Source organism: Hemibagrus wyckioides, linkage group LG23 (assembly GCF_019097595.1).
Source record: "Hemibagrus wyckioides isolate EC202008001 linkage group LG23, SWU_Hwy_1.0, whole genome shotgun sequence".
Taxonomy (NCBI): Eukaryota; Metazoa; Chordata; class Actinopteri; order Siluriformes; family Bagridae; genus Hemibagrus; species Hemibagrus wyckioides.
Window position 1 is genome coordinate 5,377,354 of NC_080732.1, and position 26,924 is coordinate 5,404,277.

Genomic DNA, 26,924 nt, shown 5'->3' on the forward strand with positions numbered 1-26,924 from the left:
TGACTGTTACCTAGAACTCTATAAAAGTCTGAAAAATTTTTTCTACCCTCTTTTACCACAGAAATTTGCCGCTGATGACTTATTCATTAATTTTAAGAATAGCACGTGGTTTATTATATTATCCATAAAGTCCTCTGTCCTTAAGAAGTCTCCTACAGTGGAAACTCCACTGACTTTCTCATTTCAGACTCTTACTTTCTCCTTTCATAAATTTTCTGTTCATAAATAATAGGCCTGCATTTATTTACATGGTATTTTGTTGTTAAATCATATCATGCTCTTAAAATCTACTTAAGGTTAAGTAGCGCATAACGGCATGATGAGGAAAACATGCCAGAGTAAAAATAATGATCCCAGATGACTGAAAAAGCAAACAGACACACACCTCTGTCTATATCTGACGACGACAAGTCCTATAAACAGGACTCACTCTAGACTATCCTAAAATATTCAGAAAAGTATTAAAATATCAGACTGCAGATTACGTCTGATTAAAAATTGAAGAGTTGTGTATGAAGTATGATGAGTGTGTTGTGTTTATGGACTGTATCAAGTGCAGCTTGGTCTATTGCTAGTGGTTTCCATCTACAGAGAGAGGGACGGTTAATGATTAACCGCAACAACGGCAAGGCAAGTGTGTGCTTTGTGCGTGTGTGTGTGTGTGTGTGTGTGTGTGTGTGTGTTTGGAAACATTTGGTCAGTATATGTTTTCTAGTTTTTTTCAAATTAAAAATGCTCCTTCGGCTCAAATCATGTAGAAAGAGTGCATAAATATTGAGTAAGTGTGTGTTTAAGCGAAACGTGTGTGTGTGTGTCTGGTTGGTCACTTTGCATGCACTTTGTAAACACTGTGTTTGAAGACGAGACATGGATTTTCTTTACACGCAGGTCAGTAATCTGAAAAACACTGATGTTGGATGTTGGTAACGTGATAAATTTGCTTGTGTTCATTCTCAATCGATGGAAGTAAAATTGTTCATTCTAGACTAAACAGATAATCAATGTGTGTGTGTGTGTGTGTGTGTTTGCTCTCAGTGTTCATATAGCATAGTCCTAAAACCGCAGTGAGTGTTAATAATCCTAATCTATACTAACAATCAGGATCAAATCCAGATGTTGAGTTTAGTGCTGTGACTTAAACACACATTGTTTCACTGTAAAGGTGGGGTAGTTAGAGGGTAAGGGCTGATGGATAGGGTTGGGTATTAAAGGATGATGAAGAAGAGAGATGAAGAAGAGAGGGGTTAAGGGCTGATGGAGAAGAGCAGGAGTAAGGGTAGATGGTGCATTTCAGGTGTAAGGGCTGAAGGGGTAGTTAGGGTTTAAGGGCTGAAGGGGCAGTTAGGGTTTAAGGTTGATGGAGCAGTTAGGGTATAAGAGCTAAAGGGGTCGTTAGGGTTTAATAGATGATGGGTATAAGATCTGAATGGGAAGTTGGGGCTTAAAGGTTGATGGAGCAGTTCAGGTATAAGAGCCGATGGAGAAGAGAGGCTTGGGTTAATGTCGATAGAGGTTAAGTGGAGCAGTTGGACATTAAGCGCTGATTAGGGGTTACAGATACAGAAGGGTAAAGGGCTGATGGAAAAGTGAGGGATTACAGGCAGAAGGGGCATCTGTGGTTTCTAAATTCCCGGCTGTTCATTCGTTGTTTTTTCTTCCTACACATTGGGTTGACATTTCTGAATGTAGCATGTAGAGTGTTGACAAATTTTACATCAAGTCCAGTGACAAACGTCACCGACGTCCTTCTCCATCAGCTCCCACCCTCACTCAGTTCAAGTGCAGCTCCATAAAGGACATTGTTTCTGCTGAGTATCTGAGGAGTAAAAAAATCTCTTGTAATGTCTTATCAGAATGACTTTCAGCTGTTACATAAGGTCAACAAACACACACACACACACACACATTTATGGGGTGAAAAAGAAGGTCAATATTTACCTGCAACTAAATGTGTGTGTGTGTGTGTGTGTATGCATGAGTATGAAAAGATTATATTGTACTTGACAATGTAAGCAGCACATGAGGATATTTGAGTTTGTCCTCACACTCACACACACACACACTGATATTTGCTGTAACTTTACATTAGTGAAGGGCAGACACGTTTAGACCAGCCGAGGCACAGACACACACACTGCAGGAGTGAACAGGAAAAATTCACACACCACTGTGTTTAAAGACAAACTTGATTTCACTGAATGAACACATCACACATCCACACAGACTGAACAGCTGAGCATGACTGAGGTACGTTGAAAGCGGCAGTAGCTATTTGAAGACCTCCTAAACTTTCTTGGATTAGTTTCAGAAATGAGTTAACACGACCGGTGTGTTTCGGCCCGTATTTGATTTTATCTTTTTAATCTAATTTTTAAGGAATTCATTTCATTTAATTTTTTTTTCATCTGTACTTTATAGTTAGTAGATGACTGCAGACAAAAGGGCAGCGGAACCCCTTTCACCTAAATTATTTGCCTTAAATAATTCTTGAGACTTCAGGACTGACGAATAATTAAGTGAATCTTTTGTAATCTTTGTATTTTTATTATCAGATTTTTAATTTGGGGTCCATAAATATAAGGCTACTAAGATTAATGGTTTTTTTTAGCATTTGTTTCTTATTTATTTATTTATTTATTTATTTATTTATTTATTTTTCAGAAGACCATTAGAATACCATTTTTCAGAACAACCGAAACAAATTTTGCCAGCAATCATAACTCAGTTATTCTCAATTAAACTTCTAAACATCTATGTAAAAAAAATTATAATTTTTTATTTTTTTATTGTGTAAATAAGCTAGCAATGTGATTTTGCCCATAACTTTGATTATACTTAAAAAAAGTCATTATCATTTATAATGCCAGTCTTATTCCAGAGTCAGTATTCTAAATTCGGTCAGACAGAGGCTACTGAATTGAATCGTATTGTATTGGAGAACATTCAGCAGTTCCGTCAAATATTGTTAAACATCGTTATTTTAAGAATCTAAATTGTATTTGTAAACATCTGGAAGCTTGAGACCCCTGAGACCCCTATTAATGACAGCATACAGCCAAGCTGGTATGAACTCTGCAAGTTTGTTTAAAACCAGCCGATCCATGTTAAAACAAATCTATTGGAGTGTCATTCAAATGATTCAGCTTGAATGCCAGGGATAAGATTCAAGGGAAATGCCAATTTGGTACAAAACAGTTAACATGGTTAATAAATCCAAAAATGTGTACAAGTGACCCAGAAAAAGTTCAAAATTCCAAATAGGTCCCAGATATTGCACATTTTCCTTTGTTAAAAAATTTCAAAACATTTTGTTTAGTTCCAGGATAAAGGGGGGGAAAAAAACTAAAATAAAATTTGACATTTTTTCAATTCTAAGAAATTTCTTTCTTTCTTTTGAAAATGAGTCTGGAGTCTGGAACATTTTATTTTATATTTCAAAAATGAAGAAGGAAAATATCTCTAAAAATATTTTTTTTTTTTTTTTTTTTTTTCTGCAAAGGCTAATTATTTAAAATAAAATATATATTCTCAATAATTAGCCCTGGCAGAAAATATAAATAAAAAATATATTTCACAAACCAATTTTAAATCACAATGGAGTAACAATGCTGTAGAAGTAGCGATGATACTCTCAGAAAAGTACATAGTGAACATTCTGTTACAAATAAAACAGCTGTTATAGGAAAACGTGGTGATGGTGCGATTACTTATAAGTTTTCTGTTGCTTCCATCTCCTTGAGACTCATTTGGCATTTCCGATGTGTGTCTTTCTCCACAGCCCGTGTCGTCTACCATTTCAACGTCTCCGATACCAGAAGAGGAGGATGAAGACTTGAACAAAGCTTTGGGTGTTGAAAGATTTCAGCAGATTCTCAGTCCGACTTCACGTGAGCCTAGCGAGCACCGACACTACAGCGAGGAGGACTTCCTGAGTGAGTACACCAGCATTGCATGGTAATAAAAATACACACTAGAACTACACACAAACACGGGCAACAATACATAAAGCGCTATTCATGCCGTGTACAAACTATAGGCTGTATCATGAGTCAGAAGTCCAAAAGACACAACGTTCATCATGGTTCATCACAGAGATTCCCAGTGAACAGCTGAACACCGTATGTCTGTATGTGTGTGTCGTTCAGATCATCGCCACTCGTCACATCACACTCATCACCCTCTGTCCAAACACAGCGATGCCCGGAGAAAGAGAAGTGGGAAAAAGAAAAGAGGTAAAGAGCGACACACTAGTGATGACCTCAGCGTGCAAGAGGAAGAGGAAGAGGAAGAAAAGCACACTGACAAACCTGAGAGCGAGAAGCAGGATGCTGTGCAGGTGAGTGTGTCGAATGAACTCGAAAATTAAATACGTGTCATATGTTCATCTATCTATCTATCTATCTATCTATCTATCTATCTATCTATCTATCTATCTATCTATCTATCTATCTATCTATCTATCTATCTGTTGAGTATTTAAACAATGCTCCGATTTCATGTCTTATTTCTAATGGAGATATAAATCAGATTGTTGTGCTACAGAGTAGGAAAATACTTCCTTATTTGCTGCACCTTAAAAGATTCCCTACTGAATATTCTTTCAGAAAGTGACACCCTTATGTGGCTTCTTATTTCCAAAAAGGCTCAAAGCATTATGGGTATTTGGTACCTGCTTGGTCAAACTTTTAAGCTTTCGAATGCATAGTGAAATATTTCCACAATTCAGATCTTTTTTTATGTCTATTGTTTTGCCCCAGTTCTTCCTGTACGATGACGAGGTTTTCCCTGCGGATAGAGAAAACGCAGCTGAGAACAAACCCTCCTCTACAGCAACACACACCAACGACGCTACTGCAGACGGGGAGCGCACACACTCTGAGACTGAAACACGCAACGGCAACACAACAGTGACTGAGTGAGTGAGATTCAAACACACACCTTTATCACAAACTGTTCACACGTAGCAACAGAAATGCAAACGAGTGCCTATAATAAACCTAGTGTCTAAGCCAAAGTATACTCATCTTCTATTTCCATTCACATTTCTAGTCCCAACTTCCTGAATCACATAGTTCCAGTTTCATTTCAGGAGTTTTTTGCGGCCAAAAATATGTGTGTAACTGCAGCGGCTCTTGTTTTTCATTTGTGATGCAAATTGCAAAGCTTTTTTGGTGGGAAACCTTGTTGAATTTGTGAAATCCCAGACACAGGATTCTTACAAGAATCCTACAAGTGAAGACACATATGTAATTATTTTCTATGATAGCTGTATTCATGTTCGACATGTGAATCAAAGAGGGATTTGGTTCGATGTGCGCCATGATGACGACACATGACACGTCTCAGCCTGAAAATCTGTGGAAAATCTGTCATTATTTTGAACTCACAGAGCTTGCATGAATTTACATGCATTGCTGGGAATTGTGAAATCATAAGTTAAGTGAAATTGTCTTTATTTGTCACATATACATTACTGCACATGCCTTCTTTGCATATCCCATCCTTGAGGGTTGTGGTCAGAGCACAGGGTCAGCTATGATGCAGCACTACTAGAGCAGGGTGCTTTGCTCCAGGGTCCAACGGTGGCAGCTTGATGGTGCTGGGGGCTTGAACCCCAATCATCCAGGCAAAGACCCAGAGCCTTAATCACATGAGCTACCTCATTATGAAATCCTGGAGGCATTGTATAGTTACAGCCTATGAGAAAAATATATAATTGTGCAGAGAAAATAATGCCTATGGAATAACATCTGAATAGAAAAGAATTATATGCAAATCTAATATCTTCCGTATTCAAGAAACTTCTAGTTCTAATTCCACTCACCTACTATCATCTAGTACCCTAGATACAGATCCCTATTTTCCTATTTCCAGTTTCCTTACACCATACTTCCTATTCTTCATCCCCCCCGGATACTTCAAGCTTCCCAATTCCTTGACCCGAATTCCCAAATTCCCTTTTTTCCATAGATCACCCCATAGCTCCCTACTTCCACCTCCCCTAATTATATAACTAGCTCCCTAAATACAAGTCCATATTAGGGGTTTGTATCAGCAGGAATCTTGTTACTCATTACACTGGGTGTCATTACTGAACTGTTGTCATAGCAACTGCTCCTTTTTTGGTCCTCCTTTTCCCATTATCCTCCTTTTTTTTACTTTCTGGAGTCTGTGATCTGTGTATGGTGTGGATACTCGGACTCGAAAATGTCTATTTTATTAAGTGATGGTGAGTGTTTCAGTGATTTCTACGTTACTTTACTGATCAGAGTGTGTCTTTTATTACCTGTGTGTATTCTTGTTCTCTCTATTAGCTCCTGACCTGGTTATGTAATGTAAATCAGGTTAGAATTTTGCAGTGTCACAAAATATAGAAGTACTGTTAATACTGTTTTCTTAAAAGCCTGTTCATGGCATTACAGTCTGGGAAATCAGGATCAGATTTATTTACACTTGTAAAAGCCATGACTAACTCAACATGTAGGCATGTGCGTTGGCTTGGATTTTTTTAGGAGTCTTATAGGAGGGTGTCCTACAAAGATGTCCTCTTATAGTGGACAGTCACTGGACTTCAATCTCCAGTGATTTAATTTCTTTATTTAATCTAGCATTAAAAAACCGACCGCCTACTGCATGGCAGCTTTACTCCCTGATGAGTAAATAAACCTAATTCCTTAAAACAATATATAATTACTATAGAATATATAATTAATAGAATTACTCTTACTGTACATTTGTTAATCATTTATGATTATTTAGTAACGACATTAAATCTGGACTTAAATCTCGGACATATTTTTATATACTGTATTATTAGTATGACCCACACACTGAATGACTCAGTCTCTGAAAATTATAGCAGAAATCACATGACAAAGTTCTCACGCTCTATAAGTATATTTATATCATGGTATTCTACCTACATTTAGCTGTCATTTTGTAAGGAGTTCTGTGTGTGTCGATGTATCATGAATGCAGAGTTTCTGAAATGCTTGTAAATAATGCTGAGAAATTTTAGTTTGGTTCATTTAATCATTATTGCTTAGCACCAGGCTCTTTTTAAAGGACATTAGAAGACAGCTTGGCCTCCAGATGATACACTATATTGCCAAACGTTTTGGGACATCTGCCTTTACATGAATGTAATATGGAGTTGGCCCGCCTTTTGCAACTACTGTATAACAGCTTCAACTCTACTGGGAAGGCTTTCCACAAGGTTTAGCAGTGTGTACATGGGAATTTTTTGACCATTTTTCTAGAAGGGCATTTGTGAGGTCAGGCACTGAAGTTGGACGAGAAGGTCTTGGTCACGGTCTCCGCTATAATTCATCGCATCAAAGGTGTTGAATCAGGTTGAGGTCAGGACAGTCAAGTTCCTCCACACCAAACTCACTGATCCATGTCTTTATGGACCTTGCTGTGTGCACTGGTGTACAGTCATGTTGGAACAGGAAGGGGTCATCCCCAAACTGTTCACACAAAGTTGGGAGCATGAAATTGTCCAACATATCTAGGTACGCTGAAGCATTAAGAGTTCCTTTCACTAGAACTAAGGGGCCGAGCCCAACACCTGAAAAACAACACTTGAATTCAATGATTTCAAAGGGGTGTCCCAAAACTTATGGCAATATAATCTATTTTAAGTCACCCATGATAATAATAACCTCAATTCATAAAAAAAAACTAAAATGCTATTACTTTATTACTTACACTGTATCGTGCAGAAGTGTGTTTTTTCAACACACCTCTCTTTTTTTTTACACAGTTCCTCAAAGCACCACATTGTGACCATCAACCCAAGCTCTGTGACATTTCACCCCAGCACTTTGACCTCATCCAGTCCAACAGGAAACATGACAGGAAACGAGAGTACAAAATACGAGAGGATTCCTGCGGACGAGGCAGAGACACAAGCACTTGGCTCAGCCAACTTGGATGACATTAAGAGTGAGTTTAAATAACTCTCTTTGAAACCACACTGTTTTCAGGTTGTCACCTGACTGTCTTGTTTTTTTCACCAAGGGGGCAGGGTGGCTTAGGGGTTAGTATGGTGTCCCTCCAAGGTAGGGGTTTTGATTCCTGCCTCCCCCTTGTGTATGCAAAGTTTGCATGTTCTCCCTGTGCTTCAGAGATTTCCTTTAGGTTCTCTAATTTCCTCCCCCAGTCCAAAGACATGCATTGTAGGCTGAATGGCATCTCTAAATTGTCCGTAGTGTGTGATTGTGCCCTGCCTTGTGCCCTGAGTCCTGTGGGATAGGTCCAGACTCCCCTTGGCCTTGTGTAGGATAAGCTGGATGGATGGATGGATGGATGGACTGATCTTTCTCAAGCAATTGGTATCATGAGTACCAATTTTTATCTGAATAACAATTCACTTTCACTTTAATTTGTAAATTGACCTTTAAATGTTACTGTTTTACTGTGTGTGTGTGTGTGTGTGTGTCTGTGTGTGTTTCCCTTGGCAGCTTCTTGCATGTTCCCTGCTGAGATTTAAAATTAAAACCTTTAAACTCACTGTGATCCATTATTCGGAGTGTGTGTGTGTGTGTGTTTGTGTGTGTGTGTGTGTGACATTTTAATATTTTATCCTTTTTTTTAGAGACTGAGAGCTGACTTTTATCAGTGCGTGTTTATGGGAATATTCGGAGGCCCAAAGTGACATCCTCCTTGGCATCCTCATGAGTGTTTCCTCTATTAATGAATATGTCAGCGGAATATGAGACAGTTATAATAAATTCTCCTAAAAATCACAATCACATTGAAATGATGATAAACCTCAGCTGTTCGGAGTATCACTGTATGTTATTGCAGATTCTCCTGGTTGTCATACAGTGATGAGTCTAGATTTTTAGCAACATGATACATGACTTTCCCAAAATGACATACGATACACTTACACTATGCACTATGTAGTTTGCATGTCTACTGTGAATTTGTGTGAAGCGTGGAAAAATAAATCACACAAATGTACAGTATGTGCATAGGCTAATTTATAAGACATTTATAAGATCTCTTTTCCACCAGAGAAAATGCAAAATTTTTATTAGTTACATACACAATCATACACAGTACAACATGTAGTAACATGCTTGTTATAACTGTCTATGTAATAAAAAATAAAAGTCATAAAAATAATGAAATAAAATGGAATTCACATTTTTTACAATTAAAAAATTTAAAATTAAAAAGTATTTCAGATAAAATAAGGTATAATAAATTAAAGTAAAATTAAATGGACGTCGTCAGTCGTCTTGAAAATTTTCCCCTCCCTTCTTCTCTCTTCTCTACCCCTTTATTTGTTTCTTGCCCTGAAAGACAATTCCTACAGGAATATTTTATTAATAGCTCCAAACTATGATGGAAATGCTAACTGGAATTTCTTTTTGGAATCTTTGACAATCTACAAAAAAAAAAAAGTCATGTGTTAATATACATGTGTTATATGGACTATATATAAATATATAATAACATTTGTGTCATAAAACTTTTGTCTGTGACCACCTTCCGCAAATTTAAAAACAGTTACGAATTTAGAACATTTCTTGTTTATTTTATAAATCTGACAAATTTTTCAGAGAAGTTAAATACACTGAAATATACAAGGGAAAGGCATGAATGAAATCCAGAAGTAGTTTCGTTTCGTTAATCACAGTGATGTGTATTTCACTGTGTCTGAAATTTCCCAGCTCACCGTTTCGAGGATGTTCCTGGCGTGAGGAGACACCTGGTGAGGAAAAGCACCAAATCCTCCGTAGTGCACATCAATAAAGATCACGCCGAGCCGAGCACCCGCAGTCGCAAAGTCGACCGCACACCACACGAGGTAATTCCACACACGCTTACACCAGTTAACAGAAACCTACCTACACCGGACATGTTCTAAAATCATCTCTGAGACCAAGTTTAGTTAATCCTCATGATTACATATTGCTAGATCTTGTCCCACTCAAGCAACAGTGCTAAGATCCAGTATTTTTGATCTGGAATCAGTGAAAGGCCACGTGATAGTCTGGTATAAATGTGCTCACACTGTGAGATCACACCAGATACATAAGCCAGACACAGAGCAGTATTGTTGATGAGGCACAAAGCGTATTTGTACGAAGCATTCTCAAGGAATTCTCAGTAGAAACACTACACAATACAGATTTATGCTTTTTACAGTATATGTCAATAGCACAAGGGGCGATAGTTCCCTATTTCACACACTCCAGCATGGCATAAGTGTTCACTCTATACACAAGATGCCACAATCAAGAGCCGAGAGTGGAAATGGGAGAATTCGGGTGCTCTCTCTCGCTCTTTTTCCTGTCAATCAAAGTGTCAGCAGCCAATCACGGGCTTTTGGTACTGTGATGCAACACAAGAAGCAAGACCGAATTGAGGAGAAAATAATGGGTGGAAAATCCTGTAGTTTTTTCCCCCTTATAGCAGCATCCTTACTTATTTTACAAGAACTGTTATCTAGCTAGCTAAACAGAACAAAACAGTTGCTAAGCATTAGCTTATTAGTCTAAACACTGGCAACTAATTTTCTTGTAATATCATCTGACCCAATCCTGGACATCTCTAACACACCCACACACACACACACACACACCAGCCTTCACATTGTAATAATACACAAGCATATTAATAATATATGCAGTCATCTTATCACACACACACACACACACACTTTACCCCAGAGTTTAATCCTCACTGTCATCGGTCTCAGTAAAGTCTTGGATTATTTGTCATGCAAAAGCTGAGTGAATAGAACCTAATTAAACATGCATGATCGTCACAGACCTGGGAGAGATCCGGTCTCACTCACACACACACACACACACACACACACACACACACACACACACACACAAGGGCATGTTTAATTAATGCACTCACACATACCTTACCTGTGTGTGTGTGTGTGTGTGTGTGTTCACTGCCCTCTCCTTTGAGTGTGTCCCTCTTGTTATTGTGACACACCATGGTGCTGTTAGATTTCTCTCAAAGGCAGCAGGTTAGAGATGTTTCTGTACACCGTGTGTGTGTGTGTGTGTGTGTGCATATTAGAATGGGTTTGCTTTTAGTCTAGCTGTAATGCTTATGTTAAAGCCTGGTTAAAATGTTAAACAATACAGTGTTTAACAGTGTTCTTTCCGTGCACTTGACCATGTCTGACAGGGTTTTGTTGTTTGTATTGATTAGCATAAGATCATACTGTAAGTGGCACTGAAGTGAATCGAAGTGGTCGAGTTGGTGCTTCTGATTTAAAGTAAACATTATTTCCTCACACTGAAAATAATACAAATTCCAGCGATATGTCCTGAAAGTTCTGTGTATTGAAAGTCAGGTTATGCAGCTGATGATGAGGACAGGATTTTCCATGCTCCAGATTTTTCTTGAGTAAAAGCACCTGAAACAAGATCTGGAGTCACTTCACTTTCTGTCCTTGTTTTAAAGTGGTTAGCTGACGAACGCAGATGGCTAATATGTATTAATACACGGGGTCGTATACCTATTGTAGTCTCATCCACTTCAAACCAACAAACAGGAGGAGATAGGAAATAAGAATGACTTGAAACTAAGATGGATGAAAATATATATATATATAAATATAAATAATATATTTAATAAATAATAAATTAATAAATAATATTAATATTATTTAATAAATATATTATTTAAATAAAAACATTATATATATATATATAAATTTCCAGAGATTTGCTTGGATTCAGTTATTCTAAATTTGTCATATTTGTCAAGCCCTTCATAGGCAGCCTACTGAGTGTGTCTGTGTGCTGTAGGTGTTTGTAGAGCTGAATGAGCTGATCCTAGATAAGAACCAGGAGCTGCAGTGGAGAGAGACGGCACGCTGGATTAAGTTTGAGGAGGACGTGGAGGAGGAAACACACCGCTGGGGGAAACCACACATCGCCTCACTCTCCTTTCGCAGTTTACTGGAGCTGCGCAAAACTATAGCACATGGTAACTATTATTGTTGTTGTTGTGTTATTATTATAATTACTCCAGGGTTTAGGGTTTGTTTTCTGCCTCTGCTGCCTCTTGAGTGCGTGTGTGTGTGTGTGTGTGGAGTTTGCGTGTTTCCTCTGTGTTTTGGGAGTTTCCTCTGGGTACTCTGGTTTCCTCCAGCAGTCCCAAAACATGTTGTAGGGTGTGTGAGTGTGTGTGTGTGAGTGATTGTGTCCTGCAATGGGTTTGCACCCCATCCACACCTTGTGCCCCAAGTCCCCAGGGCTAGACTCCATGTTCCCTGCGATCCTGTGATAGATAAGAGGTACAGAAAATGGATGGATGGAAGGCTGTTGTTATTATTATTAGTACTATTAATATTGCTACTTCTATTTCTATTGTGTGTGTGCTAATAATAATAATAAAAATAAGAATAATATGTTGTTGTTGTTGTTGTTTAGGCACAGTGCTGCTGGATCTAGATCAGAAAACATTAGCTGGAATTGCTCACCAAGTCGTTGAGCAGATGATCATCAGCGATCAGATCAGAGCTGAGGACAGAGCAAACGTGTTAAGAGCACTACTGCTGAAACACAGGTATACACACACACATACTCACACACACACCTCCATTTCAATTTACCTGATACTGTGACTTGCTCTGTTGTGTTATATTGTAATTCAGCATATCCCTGACCCCAATCACTCATTTCAATTGTGTGTGTGTGTTTCATCTGTTAGTCACCCATGTGATGAGAAAGATCACAGCTCATTCCCCAGAAACATCTCAACAGCCAGTCTGGGTTCATTAATCTCTCATCATCACCATCACCACCACCATCATCATCACCATCATCATCACCAGACAGAGACGTCCGTCACCGAGCCGCTGATGGGGAACACAAACACAAAACACGACAGCACACAGCACACACACCCCGAGACTGCTGAGGTGAGAGTCACGAGAATCAGGGGTCTAACTAGAGGACTAGAAATGACTGGAAAGAAAGATTGAATGAAAAGAAATGAGAAAACTTGCAGGGAAGTGGACTCATAAATGACCAGGAATCAGGAGTCTGAAACCTGAGGGAACCTGGGAAGAAAAACATGAATAAATAGGAACTAGAAGACAAGAAGTGACAAGGTCAGTGGAATCAAGGGGACTTAAATGGAAGTAGTGAACAAGGCAACTAGAAGTTTAAATGAAGAAATTAGTTAGAAATTTGACTTAAAACATGTATAAATAAAACACTGGAGGACTAAAATGACTAGAAACATGAACAACCGGACCAAAGGAAGTGCAAACACAGGACTGGAAAGTGGAAGGCAGGATATAGACACAGTAGAGACACAAACAATGATTGTGAAACAGAGCGGGTAAAAAAAGGGAACACTGTCTCCCCCTGCTGGACACCAGAGGAACTGGACAAAGACAGCGGTATCTGTGAAAGAGTTCTAATGAATGATTTCTCAACATAGCACTGTGTGTGTGTGTGTGTGTGTGTGTGTTTGTTCATCAGGCTTTCTCTAATTATAGTCAAGATAGCGTTAATACTTTAAATAAAAATAGTGACCCTATTTTTCATTCATAATTCACAGAAATGTTTTTTCAACCTTTATTAACCAGTATTTATATAATTATATATAGTTTTATAGTTAGATATTCAGGTTTTGTGTGTGTATACCTGTGTAATGTGTATGAATTGTGTGTATAATGTGTTTGCAGAAAGAACCGACGACGCCTGCTGGCATGCACAGATCGAAATCTAAACACGAGCTCAAACTGCTGGAGAAAATTCCAGAAAATGCCGAAGCCACAGTGGTACTCGTGGGTAAGAATGCACTTTTTTTTTTTTACTGATCACACAATACAAAATATATTTGATTGTTATTTAACAAGTACGGTGCATATATATTGCACATCAGTAATAATATGGATTATGTATCTGGGTAAGAGGTCAAATATGCAGGTCCACTAAAATCAGTCACATAGAGACAAGAGTGGCTGCAAATTATGGAGCTGGAACTACAGGACTGGATATAAAGGATAATCTAGGATTAGATGAATGGGAAAATATATGACTAGGAACTAGGGAATTAGAAGTAGGAAACAAAAACTAGGGATCTGGACACTAGGGGACTGGAACAATACTGTAAGTAGGAAACCTAGGGAACTAGGGAAATAGACATTTTAGTAATTATAAAGTATGGAGCTGGAATCAGATGACTGGGATTTGGGTATTAAAACTAAGAAACCTGAACAAATGAACTAGAAACATGAATGATTGTAAATATGCCACTGACTAGGCGAGTGTAACTAGAAAACTAGAACTAAGGAAAGAGGTAATTTGGTAACTACTGTAACAACTGGAGTCAGGTGACTAGTGGACTAAAACTAAGGAACTAGAGATATGAATGACTAGTTATGTAAATAGGTCTCTGACTATAGGAAGTGAAATTATAGGGATTAAAATTATAGAAACTAGAACTAATAGAAACTTAATAGCAACTATTAACTAGAGAACTGGAATTAGGACAACGGGACTAGGAGAATCAAATTAAAAATCTAGAGAACTATAAAAATTACTGACTAACTAGTGCTTTAACCAGTGGACGAGAACTATAGGAGCCTAGCAACTAGAGATGAGACGGGGAGAATAAGACTAAGAAACTATGACAAGGAAATGAGAACATGAATGACTGTATCTACTAGGAGATGAGATCTATAGGAAACTATAACTAGTGAATCTGGTGGCTGTGTATTGGAGACTAATGAAATAACTAATGAATGACTGTAATTAAGGCACTGACTAGTAGTAGTAGAACTAGAGACCTGGAAAACTAGACCTAAGGAAAAATAAAGGGTCTTGTGGATTGAAGCCACGAATATGTTGAACTAGGAAACTAGTAGCTTTCTAAATTAGTTTCTACATGTAATTTGTAACCAGTAGCAATGGAACTGGAATTAGGAGATGGCCTAATACACACAAACCACTAGGAATGATAAAGATCTAGAGTGCTAGCTAGAGCACTAGATAAAGGAAAGGAGAATATGATGCAAAATAGTAACAGTTATTGTAATAAACATCAGTCAAACCATGTAGAGAACTTTAGATAGTCTGTAGAACTCTCCCTATAACCACATGGTTATTTTCAGGCAGTGTTGATTTCCTGGACCAGCCCACTATGGCTTTTGTGCGCTTGGAGGAAGCCGTGTTACTGGACTCGGTTCTGGAGGTTCCAGTTCCTGTACGGTTCCTCTTTATCTTACTGGGACCAAACAACTCCAGCATGGACTACCACCAGATTGGACGCTCAATTTCCACACTGATGTCTGATAAGGTCAGATGATGTAATCATGCAAAATTGGGAAATTGGAAATGGGAAATTCTTTTAGGCAGCTTGATCCAGTACATCCTATTATTTTGTTCCTGCGCACCATAATGTTAGTCACAAGTAGTGTTTCATAGGTTTTGTGTGTGTGTGTGTGTGTGTGTATTTTCAACCCATAATATACATATACATTATATTTTAAATGTTTTGGGGGTTTATAATAAATCATTAATGAATGCATTTATTAAAACGTTTTTGTCTCCAGTCGTTCCACGAAGCTGCGTATCTGGCTGACGATCGTCAAGACCTTCTGAATGGCATCAACGCTTTCCTGGACTGCAGCATTGTCCTTCCTCCGTCTGACTTTGGCGGTGAAGACCTGTTGCGCTCCATCACTCACTTTCAGAGAGATATGATCAAAAAACGAGAGGAACAGGAAATCAACATGATGAACAATGAGCAGAAGAGCAAGGAGGAGAAAGGTCAGAGAACATCTGGAATAAAACCATTCAGTTCAGTTCTATAGATATTATATGTCCTACATTAAAGTTGTTATACATGAAGCTCTAGAGGAGATTTATCCATAATTCTGGAAAACTGATGGATAAAGAAGAAAAGATTAGATATTAAAGTTAAGCTAGTAATAGGATTTAGAATCACCAGTAACTAAGGTGGATATGGATACTGATACTGAAACAGAAAGTAAGCCTTTTCTTAAAAGCTAAGATTTTAACAGGAAGATTTTCGAGAACATTTCGTCCATCCAGGTCTCTGTTTCTTCTTGAGACAATTTTTATACAGCTTTTTTTGTTTTTACATAGTGTGTACCAATATTTCCATTTCCTTAGAATTACATACTAATGGTAATTCTGTTGTCTAACTGGGAACGTTGACAAAATCGAAACTTATGCGTAAACATTATTGAGGCAATCTGTCTTAGATCCTTAGTGAAGATGTTTCTGTTGATCTTGCAGGGGGTTGTTGTATATACTGTCAAACCACTTCAAATGCTAGTCAACACAAATTTTCCAAAATACTGTAGTTATCTCAGCGGAGCTAAATGTGTACATCGTACTGTAGTATATGTATTGTTGTATCAGATATAAAAGGTTTATTCTTTTCTGGACATTTCTGAGACACCAGAAAGCATGATGACTTTTCTGTGAAAATTCCTTCTCCTCGCAACAAAGATTTTTTTATAATCCTGTATAAATTGTTATTCTTATTCGATACTCTATTGTCATGTTTCGGAAGTTGCAGCAACTCAGACCCATGCACAGGATTAAAACCATGTCCTTGGTTTTAATTAAATATAAATACCATGATATGACCCACGAAACTGAAAGTAAATTATACACAACTGCTTGGAAACTTGACCGAAATCACAAGAACTCAACATAGCAAAAATCACCATAGTAACAAGGATCCGACCGCGACAGTGAAACAACACATTAGGGATGATTAACAACAGGAGACATGATACATGATACATCTAAGCACAAGATACTCAGAAAGGAATTGCAAGTCATCCCATCAGCATCCCCTCTAGTGGTCTGGCAGTGAATTGTCCCAGTAGTTTCTTACAACTATGTAAATACACTGATCAGGCATAACATTATGACCACCTGCCTAATATTGTGTTGGTCCTCCTTTTGCTGCCAAAACAGCCCTGACCCATCATGCTGACACCTTTCCATCAGAACCAGCATTAACGTCTTCAGCAATTTGAGCAACAGTATCTCGTCTGTTGGATCGGATCACACGGGCCAGCCTTCGCTCCCCATGTGCAACCTGTCGCCGGTTCACCACTGTTCCTTCCTTGGACCACTTTTGATAGATACTGACCACTGCAGACCGGGAACACCCCACAAGAGCTGCAGTTGTGGAGATGCTCTGATCCAGTCGTCTAGCCATCACAATTTGGCCCTTGTCAAACTCGCTGAAATCCTTACACTTGCCCATTTTTCCCGCTTCTAACACGTCAACTTTGAGGACAAAATGTTCACTTGCCGCCTAATATATCCCACCCACTAACAGGTGCCCTGATGAAGAGATCATCAGGGTTATTCACTTCACCTCTCAGTGCTCATGATGTTCTACCTGATTGGTGTTCATAGAAACTGTTATTCAATACACTTAATATCGTGTCTTAGAATGAGAGCATTACTAATAAATATGTGACGTATCATGCAGGAAGATTTACAGCATTACTGTCTGAACGGTGAGAACACCTTCTGACCAATCAGATTCGAAAACTTCTATAACCGTTCCTAAAAATGCCGTCTATTTAATCTAATTGAAATATTTCAAGCTAAAGTTAATAATGACATGATTTTTCTATCTCCTGTGCAGAGTCTCTGTTGGCACGCCCTGATCGTGGGGATGATGACGATCCCCTGAAGCGATCAGGTCGACCTTTCGGAGGTTTAGTCCGAGACGTGCGACGGAGATACCCAAAATACATCAGTGACTTCACAGATGCTCTGAACCCGCAGTGCATGGCGGCTGTTATATTTATTTATTTCGCTGCTCTTTCTCCTGCCATCACGTTCGGAGGGCTGCTGGGTGAGTTCCAACTAAAGCTACTTCCTAGTTCACTATGAGTGCTCTGGAAAATTAGACACATCTGACATGATTTACATGTCATCTTGGTAATGATATAATAAGTAGTGAAATCTAGCAGGTAATCGTAGCTAGATATTCTACACTGGGTCTATGTAGTAATTGTTCTATTAATTGCTTCATATTTGCAGCCCCAAAATGTTTTATTAAATAGAATCATTTTGAAAGGTTCACTAAAAAGAAGCCAATGGGGGTCTTTGAATTTAATTTAGAAGTTTTTTGTTTTTTTTTAGAATTATCCAGGATAATAATAATAATAATAATAATAATAATAATATTTTATTTTATTTTATTTTATTTTATTTTATTTTATTTTATTTTATTTTATTTTATTTTATTACAAATTTGGACAAGAAATGAAGCAAATTCAAACAACAATACAAATTTATTCTAGAATGTATAATCTAGAATATACTATATAGCAAATATGGCAAAACCCCTCCCTCTTATTGAAGTGTTTCCATCATTTCAGTTGCAAATATTTTTTATAAATGTAATATGTAATAAACTATTTGATCTTTTCGAAAATATATCATTCATAAACATCCATCATGTCATATTCATATAATTCATTTTAAAATATCTCACAGCTTTATTTACATATGAATAAAAGTAATGCCACTGACTTCACCACATGCATTCTTTGAATTATAGAACCTCTTTTAATATAAAAGGTTCATTTCTCTTCAAGGGTTCTACAAAAAAATAATAGTTTTTTGGGGAAACTGTTCTATTGGCCAAGTATAGAACTCCAGATGATGATGTTATATATAGAACCTCAAGGAACCTCTTTTTTAAAGATACTAGACAATGCAAACACAAGCTAGCATTCATGATACGTGTGTTTGTATGTTTCTATGTGTGTGTGTGTGTGTGTGTGTAGGTGAGAAGACAGAAGGTCTGATCGGTGTGTCAGAGCTCATTATTGCTACGTGTATACAGGGAGTGTTATTTTGCCTGCTGGGAGCACAGCCTCTGCTAGTGGTTGGATTCTCTGGGCCGCTGTTAGTGTTCGAAGAAGCCTTCTTTACCGTAAGTGTGAAATTATTCTTTTAAAATGCTTATTTAGACTTTTCAGGATATCACATGTAATACATTTTCCAGTATTTTTGTAGCACACCGCTACTAAATATTCAGTTCAGAAGCCGTTAATGTAGTTTCTATTGTAGCATGGGTCAGACCTGACTGCATGGTAAATTACAGGTTTATGTTAATGTGTTGTTTCTATAGTAACTCCTTATACAAGATGTTTCATGTTAAAGTGTAAAAAAAAACTACTTCTAAACATCCAAGTGCTGATATGAAGCAGTGAATTTTTCTGCAAGATGGTGATTTAACAACAATATGGGGAAGAGTCTCCAGTGTCAGCATTGTAGCAGTAAAGACATGCCTTTGTGTTTTTCGGACTTCAGGATAAAGAAGTTGCAGCTATTTAGTAATATGACAAGCAACATTTTTTGTCTCAATAACTTCAAGAGAATATATATATATAAATGATGTCTCAGTTATTTAACAACATCAAATCTAATTACAAATGGATAAAAAGTGCAACGTATATTTTATAATGAATATGATTGTTGTCATATTGCTGTTGCTGTAAGAAGAATAAAACACTTAATCTTCTTGTTATATAAAATTTCAAACTGTCAGTGTTTCCACTGATGAGGCGCTCCATCGTTTATCTGTCCTGTCCCCCAATAGTTCTGTAAGAGCAATGATCTGGAGTACCTGGCAGGGCGGGTCTGGATTGGGTTCTGGCTCATCATAATCGTGGTGGTCATGGTAGCGTTTGAGGGAAGCTTCCTGGTTCGGTTCGTCTCTCGTTTCACTCAGGAGATTTTCTCGTTCCTGATCTCGCTCATTTTCATCTATGAGACCTTCTCCAAACTCATCAAGGTCAGTATGTAGAATCGCTTGCACTAAACCGGAACCTTCCATGAGACTGAGCTAACCTTTTACACACTCCTGTTTCACCTTATGTGAGCAAATACATTCATTCAAAAGGCTTATATTAGATCACTAACTTGCTAGTTATGAGCTAGTCTGATGAGTAAACGCCTGATAGAATAAAATGCATGTTAATTGCCTTGTTTACTAACTAGCTAGCACACTAATTGTCATGTTTTATTTGGGCCAACTGTATACAGTGCTAGAATTTATTAGCATTTACTGCGACTTTTTCAAGGGGTGTTGTCTGAAGCCAGCTGTCTTAAAAAGACATTTGGAAGCAAAACAAGATATAAAACCAAACAAGATCAAAACAGCAAATTGCAAATTCTCCAGGCATACTTAAAGCTAATAATTTAGGTAGAAGGGATTCACCTGCCTAAAAAAGTTGAGAGTAAGTCGATGTTTTTCTAGCATGCATTATTTTTCCTGCAGATTTTTAAAGAACACCCACTGAAGCGCTGCTCGGTCCTCAACGACACCATGTTAAACAACACTGAGAGCCCACTGGGAGAGAATTTCACATTAGCATCGAACAGCAGTTCTGTGACAAAGGAGAAGATCGTCGGAGAGCCGAACACAGCCCTGCTTTCTCTGGTTCTCATGGCAGGAACGTTCTTCATTGCGTTTTACCTCCGAAAATTCAAGAACAGCGCCTTCTTTCCAGGCAGGGTGAGATGAAGACAATGCTCTTCCATCTGATATCACTTATATAGTGTTAGATAGAATGCATTTTAATTTTTTATTCTAATCTCTCCTGTCTGATTTTCGGTCCCAGCTCCGGAGGGTGATTGGAGATTTCGGTGTTCCCATCGCTATCTTCATCATGGTGCTGGTGGATTACAGTGTTCAGGACACATTCACGCAAGTAAGGCAATCTGCTTCTGATTAATTCATTATTATAACTATTACTATTAATAATAATGAACATATTGTCAGTGGTGTGTTTTCTGAGTGCAGAAGCTGAGCGTTCCTCATGGTTTCTCTGTAACAAGCCCTAAGAAACGGACCTGGATTATTAACCCCCTTGGCTATAACAACACATTTCCTATATGGATGATGGCAGCCAGCGTACTTCCTGCACTCCTTGTGTTTATTCTCATTTTTATGGAGACACAAATCACCACGTGAGTGTCTCGAACCGAAACGTACCATCTATCCTGCTTGATGTTGAGTTGGTGGAAGACTTGAGTTGGCCATTGTAAAAAATAGTGATAGTTGTGAGGCAAAGAAAATGATGCAATGTGGAGTTTGAGGACATTTTCCAGAGAGCATGGAAAAAAATAAATAAATAAAATGGTGTGTAAATGATTGTGTGTTAGTGATGGGGTAAGAAAATTCTCTGCTTATTTTAATTAGAATCATGTGAAATATTAGTCCAAAATTGTCTTATTTCTCTCCATAATCTTGAATTCGTTCTAAATCTGATCATCACTGATCACAGAAATCATAATCAATGATTTATTTTATGTGAATAAACAAACAGGATGGTTTTCAAACGTGTTGTAACAAACGTCTGGATATAATCTTATATATTTAGTTTCTGTTGTATTATTATTATATTTTTTACTAACCAAGTTTAAACATACAAACACGTTGCTCATCTATTTTTGTAGCCGAATAGTGTAATGAGGGCGGAGGGCGGGGTTCTCCGGTTTCCTCCCACAGTCTAAAGACATGCTTCTAGGCTGATTGGAGTCTCTAAATTGCCCGTAGTGTGTGTGCCCTGCAATGGGTTGGCACTCCGTCCAGGGTGTATCCTGCCTTTATGCCCGATGATGCCTGAGATAGGCACAGGCTCCCCGTGACCCGAGTATAGAACGGAAAAGCGGTACAGACAATGAAACGAAAAAGAAAAAATAGTGTAACGAGATGTTTGTCATTAATATCTTATAAGTAACAGAAATAAGAACAAATTTCAGGCCATGTGAAAACATTTCCAGGATTAATTAACATTAACAGATTAATTAATAAGGGTCAGTTGATTCCTGAACTCATACAGTATTGTGTGTCTGTGTCTGTGTGCAGGCTGATCGTGAGTAAAAAGGAGAGAATGCTGGTTAAAGGTTCAGGTTTTCATCTGGACCTTCTGCTGATTGTGTGTCTTGGTGGAACCTGCGCTTTGTTCGGCTTACCCTGGATGGCGGCCGCGACTGTCAGGTCCGTCACGCACGTTAACGCGCTAACTGTGATGAGCAATGCCGTTGCCCCTGGCGACAAGCCTCGAATTCAAGAGGTCAAAGAGCAAAGAGTCACGGGACTGTTGGTGGCCGTGTTAGTGGGTGAGTTATTCCTTCACATCATCATTATTTATTTTTTTCTTTAAAAAGTGATTAATTCCAAACACTGATTGAAACAAGACGCCAAACCAATTCATGGAACTTTTACCAAAGAAAGTGGGCCTCAGTAAGTAAATCAACTATGAGCACCACTGGAGCTGTGAGAACAGGACTAAGGAAAAAAGGAGGATTAATTAAACTAAGGGAATGGGAAAGCACAATACCTATTTAAAAAATGGTAAATTAAGTAGGACATATATTTGCAGATATTTGGTGAAGTGAGAAGAATAACAGAAACTCTAGGATAACCAGGAGAAGAAGGGAAAGCTGGGAGAAGTGGGGGAATTGAGAAAAATGTGCGACAAGACAAAGCAGGAAAGCTATGGAAAGTAGTAGTGGGAAAACAGGAAGAACTATGGGAGCTAGGGAAAGAATAGGGAGAAAAAAGTAGAGCAACAATGCAGACAAAATGGAGAAGAAAACATAAACAGATCTGTGGAAATGAAATCAGGAAGAACCTGAAGAATGAGGATGCGTCAGAACAGAGATGCTGAGATGCTGGATGCAGTTGCAGAGCTTCTTTATTAGGCACCAAAGAAACAAACTGAAAAAACAAGGAGAGAAAATAGAAGACACTGGGAGCCAGGCTAAAGCTAGGCAAAGCTAGAAAATAAACTACAGTATAAACCAGATAAACAGTAACTAAAATGTCGCCACACACGTAAACACAGGCACGAATGTCATCCCAGTGCTCCAGCAAACAAAGAAGGGAAACTTCATAAAATACATAGAGCAAATCCATAATGCTCAAAGAAGGAAATGGAGCAGACAACAAAAGAAGTTCAGCAGGTGAACTCTCTAGTGGTCTGATGAGGATTTGCCGGTGGTGGGAAAGGAAAACTAAACAGGAGTAACTATGGAAACTAGAACTAGAAGGAATGAGAAGTGAACTACGGTTACTGTGAGGACAAGGAAAGGTCGGGTATTATAATTCGGAGAAATTAGGAGAATTTCAGCAGCTGTTTTTAAAAGTGTTCTGTTGATAAGTTTGTGTGTGTGTGTGTGTAGGTCTCTCTATCGTGATTGGTGAAGTGTTGAGTCTGATTCCTCTTGCTGTGCTCTTTGGGATTTTCCTCTATATGGGTGTGATGTCACTCAACGGCATTCAACTCAGCGAAAGAATGAAACTGCTGCTAATGCCGACTAAGTACCACCCAGACGAAATCTACGTCCGTAAGGTACACGCACACACACACACACACACACACACACACACACACACACACCTTGGCTGTAAATCTGTCACTGTCTGTCTAATCGTTGACTCTCTTTATGTTCATTATGCATTATACACCGATCAGGCATAACATTATGACCACCTGCCTAATATTGTGTTGGTCTCCCTTTTGCTGCCAAAACAGCCCTGACCCGTCATGCACTGTCATACACGTCACACCTTTCTATCAGAATCAGCATTAACTTCTTCAGCAATTTGAGCAGTTCCTTCCTTGGACCACTTTTGATAGATACTGACCACTGCAGACCGGAAACACCGCACAAGAGCTACAGTTCTGAAGATGCTCTGATCCAGTGGTCTAGCCATCACAATTTGGCCCTTGTCAAACTCGCTGAAATCCTTACGCTTGCCCATTTTTCCTGCTTCTAACACATCAACTTTGAGGACAAAATGTACACTTTCTGCCTAATATATCCCACCCACTAACAGGTGCCATGATGAGGAGATCATCAGTCTTCACTTCACCTGTCAGTGGTTATAATGTTATGCCTGATCAGTGTATATTCACATTATTTATGACATTACATTATATATTAATATTAAACTGATATTATATGTTAATATTAAACAATGACCCAAGGAGCTGAGTGTGTTGAGTTGGGTTTCAGGTGCGGACGCTGCGCATGCATCTCTTCACTGGGGTACAGTTGGTGTGTTTGGCTATTTTGTGGGTTGTCATGTCAACGGCGGCGTCACTCGCTTTCCCCTTCGTCCTTATTCTGACCGTCCCGCTAAGGATGTTCATCTTACCACGGATATTCAACGCACGTGAGATTCAGTGTGTAAGTACACACACACACACACACACACACACTTGCTTTAAACAAGATACAACACAGCTGTCTCACTGTCATCTCATGTCTCTCTGTAGCTCGATGGCGACGACGCCGAGCCCACGTTTGACGAGAAAGAGGGCGTGGACGAGTACACAGAGATGCACATGCCTGTGTGATCCTCCCCCACGCTTTTTACACTCATCTTCTCTCGATCCATCCATCCTCCCACAGTGGGATTTAACTCACTTCAGAAGAAAACGCTGCTGTTCAGCTTTAATCTGAAAGAGCACAAAAGTTCAAATGTTCTATTCCAATTCAGTTCCTGCTTTGTTGCCATGACAACAATACACTTACATGCCGAATCCAAAAATTACGGTGACTCAAAGCACAACGAACGAGTCAGTGCACAAAAAAGTATTACGATGTAATACATTAATATTAACTATTGAGAAAATAATGAATGTATTTTAATATACTGGAATTCTATACGAATCTCATGTTATGATGTTGATTAAGTGTGTGTGTGTGTCTTGTGTGTTTGTGTGTGAGAGAGAGAGAGTGTGTGTTTGAATCAGTAACTCTATTGAAAATGTGTGTATACTTTATTATGTTAGAATTATTTTCACCCTTGATGCCAAATTAGCCGTGTTACTCCTTTGTTGCCAATAATAATGAAATTGTTAGCAGTTTGGTTTGTAAGCTAGCAGACAAATTACAACAAGAAATTAGCCGTAGAAATAGTTTTGGTGCAGGACTCCATCCTTCTGTCAATAATTAGTGACCAAAGCATCCCTGGTTTAATTATTTTAATATTAACAGAATTTAACAAACATTATTTTAGTTATATTTTAAATATATAGGTAGCTGGCCTACAGTCAGTGATCTTTTTCATATATTACTGTTACACACAACATAGTAACTTCATTTTCCTAATATTTTTGTATGGAAAAGATCTTAAACCTGAGGGAAAATGTGTTTATGTGACCATGTAAGACACTGTTAACATTTTGTAGCTGATACAAAATGAAGTTTTTCTTCCATTTACATGGAAAATAGTGTGTAAATTAGCAACATCTATCATAGCCTGCTAGCTTAACGTTCTCATCTAAATTAGTATTAAACAATACTGTGTAAAGGAGAGCGTCTGAAATGGTGTTGTGATACTAAATTATAGCTAGCGGAAGGGAGTTTAGATGCGTTCAAAGTAAGAGTATTTTGCGTCCTGAATTAGCAGCGTTAGCAGTAATCAATCCTGAGGAATAATAAGCTAGCTAATATTTACTATACAACAATTTTAAAGCCTTGTGACTCATAGTATGATTAAATTGTTTTCAAGAGCCCCATGACACTATATCAATCTACATTTCAAGATCTCACACTGTTTTTGATCATTTATTAGCATAATGCTAGTTAAAGATGGACAGAATTTATCACCTCCGTTGTTTTGGGTTTAATTTTACATGGAGTGCTTCAAAAAATTTGTGAAAGTGTGTATGAAACTCAGCAAGTTACAGTGTTATCTGTCCAGGTTGTCTAGCTAATGTTTAATTCTTATAGTGATCGTCCCTTAACTTATTGAATTACTTTATTTAGTATACTTTATTGAATATTGTATTTATTTTAGATAATGATAACTACTAAGCTAGCTAGCTTTTTAGTTAACTCTCCACAAATCCACGAATGACGCTATCTAGCATTTCAGGTCCATGACAAGATAACAAATTTATACTAATAATAACTAATGTTACTTATTATTATTATTATTATTATTATTATTAGTAGTATTATTATTATTATTATTATTATTATTATTGTTGTTATTTATGCAAGGGAATCATGGTTGGTGAAAAACAAGTACAATCTTTTATTTGTTTTTATTTGTTTTTATTTCTTTTATTAACCCACACTGTGTTCGATTTTCTCTTGTCTGTTGTAGCAATAAGAAATGAAATTTGTGGTGTTTTTATTTTAATTCAATAATGATGAAATATATGTTTATTCCTGTTTTGGTTCTGTTATAAATAAATATAATATTTTCACTTTTGGGCATTTTTAGAGAATATATTAAAATTCATAAAACAGAATCAGTACAAACACTAGCCTTCTTTTATTTTCCAATATTCTTTTTCCAATATTTTTTTCCTCGAACTCGCTCAGCTCTATAGAGATTTTTTGTGACACTTACTTGATGAAAACAGTAACTTGGGTATCTGTGTAGAAATTGTAAAATCTTTTTATAGTCACAAAGCAGTGTTATAAAGGTATTTTTTCTGACCTTAAACACTCTGGGGTCATGTGTACACTCTTTAGAATGTCCCAAACCCTGAGTTCCCATTTGCACATGATAAGTGCATGGTGTTTTGACCTGTTAGTCTCAACTTGTACCAGGACCCCTGGTAGCTATGGCAACCACTAACCATTAATGCTGAGCCAGAGAAACAGTACATCCCATAAAGTGTGATCTACTGTAATAGATCAGATTTTGGACCTGTCTCTTCACCATCACTTTTGAGTAGCTTCTGTTGAAGAAGTGTGAAGAACTTACTAACAACTAGCTAGTAAGTGATAAGTTATAATAACTATAACTAATAACTATTCTGAGGTTGTGAGTAAAAGCAGATAATCCGTTCCAGCCTCCCAAAAATATTACTGATATATAATATTAACAATACGAAGTGTATGTAAACTGTATGCCTGCTTACAAAGAAC

The 26,924-nt window shown here is 37.9% G+C and overlaps 1 protein-coding gene and 1 long non-coding RNA gene across 3 annotated transcripts in view; one reads left to right on the forward strand and one right to left on the reverse strand.

Annotated features, from left to right (window-relative positions):
* slc4a2b (solute carrier family 4 member 2b) overlaps positions 1 to 26,263 on the forward strand; it is a 32,580-nt gene extending 6,317 nt beyond the window's left edge. Inside the window, exons 1-22 of one of the 2 annotated variants that reach the window (XM_058376531.1) lie at positions 674 to 888; positions 3,779 to 3,932; positions 4,146 to 4,336; positions 4,758 to 4,915; positions 7,766 to 7,947; positions 9,687 to 9,823; positions 11,796 to 11,976; positions 12,423 to 12,558; positions 12,703 to 12,913; positions 13,688 to 13,793; positions 15,119 to 15,303; positions 15,560 to 15,776; positions 17,647 to 17,859; positions 18,800 to 18,948; positions 19,618 to 19,812; positions 20,299 to 20,535; positions 20,642 to 20,731; positions 20,824 to 20,990; positions 21,892 to 22,145; positions 23,211 to 23,380; positions 24,048 to 24,221; positions 24,311 to 26,263. In XM_058376531.1, coding sequence (XP_058232514.1) covers positions 868 to 888; positions 3,779 to 3,932; positions 4,146 to 4,336; positions 4,758 to 4,915; positions 7,766 to 7,947; positions 9,687 to 9,823; positions 11,796 to 11,976; positions 12,423 to 12,558; positions 12,703 to 12,913; positions 13,688 to 13,793; positions 15,119 to 15,303; positions 15,560 to 15,776; positions 17,647 to 17,859; positions 18,800 to 18,948; positions 19,618 to 19,812; positions 20,299 to 20,535; positions 20,642 to 20,731; positions 20,824 to 20,990; positions 21,892 to 22,145; positions 23,211 to 23,380; positions 24,048 to 24,221; positions 24,311 to 24,391 — 3,609 coding nt within the window. In that variant the 5' untranslated portion in view covers positions 674 to 867 and the 3' untranslated portion in view covers positions 24,392 to 26,263. Of the gene's footprint in view, positions 1 to 673; positions 889 to 3,778; positions 3,933 to 4,145; positions 4,337 to 4,757; positions 4,916 to 7,765; positions 7,948 to 9,686; positions 9,824 to 11,795; positions 11,977 to 12,422; positions 12,559 to 12,702; positions 12,914 to 13,687; positions 13,794 to 15,118; positions 15,304 to 15,559; positions 15,777 to 17,646; positions 17,860 to 18,799; positions 18,949 to 19,617; positions 19,813 to 20,298; positions 20,536 to 20,641; positions 20,732 to 20,823; positions 20,991 to 21,891; positions 22,146 to 23,210; positions 23,381 to 24,047; positions 24,222 to 24,310 lie in introns of those variants that run through there. The other variant, XM_058376530.1, reaches the window with a different exon arrangement.
* LOC131344328 (uncharacterized) lies at positions 9,250 to 9,831 on the reverse strand. The gene is made up of 2 exons (XR_009203310.1): positions 9,692 to 9,831; positions 9,250 to 9,400 (listed from the first exon to the last, which is right to left on the reverse strand). It is a non-coding gene; the product is annotated as an uncharacterized LOC131344328 (long non-coding RNA).
* Positions 26,264 to 26,924: the final 661 nt, after the last annotated feature.